The sequence below is a fragment of the Rhinolophus ferrumequinum genome, chromosome 11 (genome assembly GCF_004115265.2).
Source record: "Rhinolophus ferrumequinum isolate MPI-CBG mRhiFer1 chromosome 11, mRhiFer1_v1.p, whole genome shotgun sequence".
Classification (NCBI taxonomy): Eukaryota; Metazoa; Chordata; class Mammalia; order Chiroptera; family Rhinolophidae; genus Rhinolophus; species Rhinolophus ferrumequinum.
In genome coordinates this window covers 46,485,110-46,489,858 of record NC_046294.1, presented here as the reverse complement: position 1 = coordinate 46,489,858, position 4,749 = coordinate 46,485,110, and the positions used below count along the sequence as shown (strand labels likewise).

Below are 4,749 nucleotides of genomic sequence, written 5' to 3'. Positions count from 1 at the left end.
AGATATTTGAATGTAATTTCCAAGATCAGATAAATATTTACTCAGTCACAGTTTTGTTTAAACTGTCTGCTGTCTTTGAGAACAGTCACGTATAGCACAGCTATTTGGAGTATAGCACAGGCAAAGCTAACTGTAGAATCCCATGGCAGCTCAAGCCTGTAGGAGAAGCTATAGCACAAGATGATTTCATAGGGAACCTCCTTAGTGTAAGGTCTTAGAGGTTGTAGACACAAATCGGTATTAACTTCATTCACTTTTAGTCTCTCTCAGCCACTGTCGCCGCACACATCAAGTGACAGTGACTAAAGTTATTGAAAGTGTAGGGCTGCTGCTGCCCTGCTGCTCTGAGTAAGCCTCACGAATGCTCTCTTTGTTACCAGTACTTATGGCACAGGGCGTCAGAACGCTCAGATTTATGAGGAAGGAATGAAGAGGATTGTGAGCCAGGTGGACTCAGGCTCCTGGGAGATGCCTATTCCCTCATGGTGCTTGATGCAAGTGAAAGGTTCTGCTGGGAAAACGTTTTTTTGCAGTGATAGAAAACTTGCCTATTAGACCAGGCATGAGGTGCTAACAGCAGAAAAATATTCTAAGAGTCACAATCTGTCTTCTACTCTCTATAGCTATAATATCTAAATCTACAACATATATCATCAAACTAAATTTTTACATCATCAAACTAAATTATATAAACAACATTTATCCCATTGGCAAGGCAGTTTTGGGGGTAGCTCATTCATTAATTCAATCACTCATTTATTTATAAGCACTGTGTACATGATCAGTATTGAAGCAATGAATAGAGTTTATCATGCTCTGTTCTCTTGGAACTTACAATCAAATATGAAATATAATATAAAATAAACACCCATATAAATACATATAAGTATTCTAACAATGAAAACGATGCAGTAACAATGAAAATTTTAAAAGACTTGTAATAATATATAGTTAAATGCCCAAGTTACAATATTATATATCTGATTCAAGAAAGAACATAAATAAAACTTGAGTGAAATGACTTGGACAATTATCTGAAGGAATAAGAATATTACAATTCAGTATAGATGTATTTTTACCACAACCACTAGAACTACATTGAAAATATTTGACCAAATTTCCATCGTCTTTTTGTGTCCATTACTCGGCTTCTTCTGTGAAAATAAATCTATCCTTTCTCAACAATTTCTTCTGTAGTTCAAAGTCTTCTCATTTTCTCCTAAAATTTATGTTCCCTGTGACAAGAGATACATTCTTGTCACTTATCTTCTTTATTCTTATAGAAAAAGTTGCATGTTTATTTTTTACTCTTCAAAACTTATTAAAGGTCCTTCAACGTATTACTTCCCAGTAAATGAACTAAAATGTTGAACTATGGAATTTGTATAGGTCTTAGTGCTAAACCACAATAACTGGAATTCAACAATCAAATCTATGTTTTTTATTTAAGAATATCAACTTAGCATGAAATTTTACTTTATAAAACCCTTCAAAAGTTTAACTTTTGTTTTACGATAATGTTTAATCACTTTACTCTGGCCTATAAACTCAACAATTCTACCACCTCTCCAGTGTTCATCTCCAATTTATTTTTATCCTTTCACCCTCAGTTTTGGCCATTTTAAATGTTAGTAAGTTTCTTCAATTCCTAAAACTGTCATTGGACAAAGCCCTTCCTATTATTCTTTTCTGAATCAGAAAGTCTTTTTCTCGCTTCTGTTTAGTCAAGTTCTTGTTTGTCATATATCACTGCTGCAGTTGGATGAAACTTAAACCTTCAACACATCTATTCAAGATAAGCAACACAAAACTCAAGATAATTGATTTTTTTAATCCCCTTTGACCTATATGCCACAATGTTCAGGAGGTTGAGGCATATCTGTCTTGGATATTCACTTCATTTAACTCTATGTCTCCAGACTTGAGCATAGTAACTGTCAAATAGTTGTTGAAGGAATTAATGCCTGTTTCTCTAGGATTCACAAAGCAGAGATGAAAATGTCCCTTCCTATGACTTTAACTCTACTTTATGTGGTTTTCAAGACATCTTGCCTAGAATGAATTATTAATGATTAACTCTTAAATATAAATAAGGAAGGAGGACACATGAAGAAATATAAGGTGGAACTACCATGATTTAGGCAAAGAAAGCCTGGTGGAGCTAGAGGTGGAAATAGACATGTTTAAAAAATTAAATAGAATACCTGTTTATTGATTTGACAGTATCAGAATGATTTACTATTATTAAACGAAAAGGTTGCTACTTTTAAGTACAAAATATATTTATTATATTAAATATTTAGTATGAATAGCTCCTTGAAGACTTGGAGAATATTAGCACTGCTATTGTACATTATATTTTAGTGTTTAATAATATCCCAAGAGTCTGTCAAAGAGTATGGGACTATTTGACCATTTGACAGTTCCACTTTTATTTTTACTTTTTAATAATTATTACTATGTCTTTTTCCTTCCATGGATATTACCACAGCTATCAGGCAACTAATTGTAGCTCCCCTCTCTCCCTGTAATATACCAAGCTACCAATCTACTGCTTGTAATGGGTTATAAGTAAGGAAGCCAAATAGCAACTTTTTAGAATTATGAGCAGATTATTATTTTTAATGAAGGAAATACTAGAAAAATATACACATTTCATTCTCAAAATAATTATTTCACCTGCTGTTAAGTACTGGGTTGCATTCAGGATGGATAAATTGTTAGAAGTTTGGCTTCCAATTAATGATAAATTAACATGAATTTTTTTCATTCTTATGCTTTTTCCTTACTTGGTGACTGGCCAATAGAGATTCACACAGCAGAATAATTGTCCTACCATTTTTTCAAAACAAAATTTTATTTAACTACAGTGGTATACAACCTTATGTTGGTTATTTTCAAGTGTACACTATAGTAATTTGACATTTTTATACTTTACAATTTGATGACCCCACTAATTCTAATAATCATCTGTCACCATGCAAATTTATCACAATATTATTAATTATATCTTCCCTTCTCTTTTCACGCATCATTTTTCTTTTACATGAGAAGGAAGAACAGCAAAATCTTCACGTGCTCTTCATGACAATCAAGAAGCATTTTGAAGATGAGATAGTCATACTTTTATATCTTACATTCCCTCTCCTTATGAACATCTTAAATTTGCTACAAAATTTTCCTGCAAATCTTAATTGAATGACTTTTTTCTATTCATTTAGCAAGTACTCAATGAGAACCATTTCTGTGCAAAATATAATACCATATTCAGGTGATGCTGTGGCTAAACACAGCAAAAATGATTTTTGTCCACACTGAGATGACATTGAACTGGGAATACAAATTTCCAAATGTGTGACCTCTGACTTAACAGCCTCCTCTCCTTCCAAGAACAATAGTCAGAGGTTTAGATATTTTAAAACTGTAGCTCATTCCCTTAAGCAATTTTACATGAGTCCGAAGGGTTTAATCATAAAATAGCCTCCTACATGAATAGCAAAGATGACGAAGTTGACTTTCCAAACTGAGGCAGAACTTAATTCTCTTTTGATCTCTAGGCTATAGCAGAGTCCAGAATATATGGTAAATGCTCAATAAGTATGTTTTTAATGAAAGAACATATAGATGAATATGTGGATAATAACTAACCATTAGAGAGTGAAGTTACTGACGCTGAGGATGAGATTGTTTTTCACTGGTTCTCTGTATAATCTGATGGGTACAAAATCATTGATTAAGCTACAGGTATGGCTGAGCATCACTCTGCCTTTGCTCTATATAGCAAAGATTTTAATTATGCTCTTTGTCCCTATTGCTACTTCTATTCCACCAGAAGAGACGTAGCATCCTCATTCGGATCTGCTTCGTCTTAATAGTGTAGACAATGGGGTTGAGCAATGGAGGTGTGAGAAAGTGCAAATAGGAGAGCAGTACACGGCTGCATGGGGAAGCCCACCTCCCAAATCGATGGATCATAGACAGGCCAATCATAGGTGTGTAAAAGAGCAGCACAGCACAGATGTGGGAGATGCAAGTGTTGAGCGCTTTGAGGCGCTGGGCCTTGGAGGCAAGGGACAGCACGGTGTGGAGGATCAGCGCGTAGGAGAGAACAATGAGCACTGCGTCCACACCTAGCGTGGAGAGCACTACAAAGAGACCATAGGCGCTGTTGATGTGGGTGTCAGCACAAGCCAGCTTCATGACATCTGGGTGCAGGCAGTAGGAGTGGGACAGCCGGAAATTGTGGCAGTAAGGCAGCTTCTTCAGCATGATGGGGGCCGGGATGTGGAGCCCGACGCTGCGCAAGATGATGGCCAGCCCCATTCGGGCAATCCGGGGACTCGTGAGGATGGTGCCATAGCGCAGGGGCTTGCTGATGGCAACAACACGGTCAAAGGCCATGGTCAGCAGCACAGAGGACTCCATGATGGAGAAGCTGTGGATGAAGAAGAGTTGGGCCAGGCACACATCCACCGCCACCTCCCTGAGACCCAGCATGTAGATGGTGAGCATGGTGGGCAGCGTGGAGGCAGACAAACCCAGGTCGGTCACTGCCAGCATGGACAGAAAGTAGTACATGGGCTGGTGCAGGGAGGGTTCTGACTTCACCACCCATAGGATTAGGCTGTTCCCTGACAGAGATGCCACATACATGGCACACAGAGGGATGGAGAGCCAGGTGTGCATAGCCTCAAGGCCTGGGAGGCCTGTTAGGAAGAAAAAAATGCCGGTGTGGTTGGAGTCTGACAT

At 37.5% G+C, this 4,749-nt stretch overlaps 1 protein-coding gene across 1 annotated transcript; it reads right to left on the bottom strand.

Annotated features, from left to right (window-relative positions):
- Nucleotides 1-3,789: 3,789 nt before the first annotated feature.
- On the bottom strand, nt 3,790-4,749 carry LOC117029722 (olfactory receptor 51G2-like). Its single transcript, XM_033118920.1, has one exon. The coding sequence runs from the start codon at nt 4,747-4,749 to the stop codon at nt 3,790-3,792; it is 960 nt and encodes a 319-aa protein (XP_032974811.1).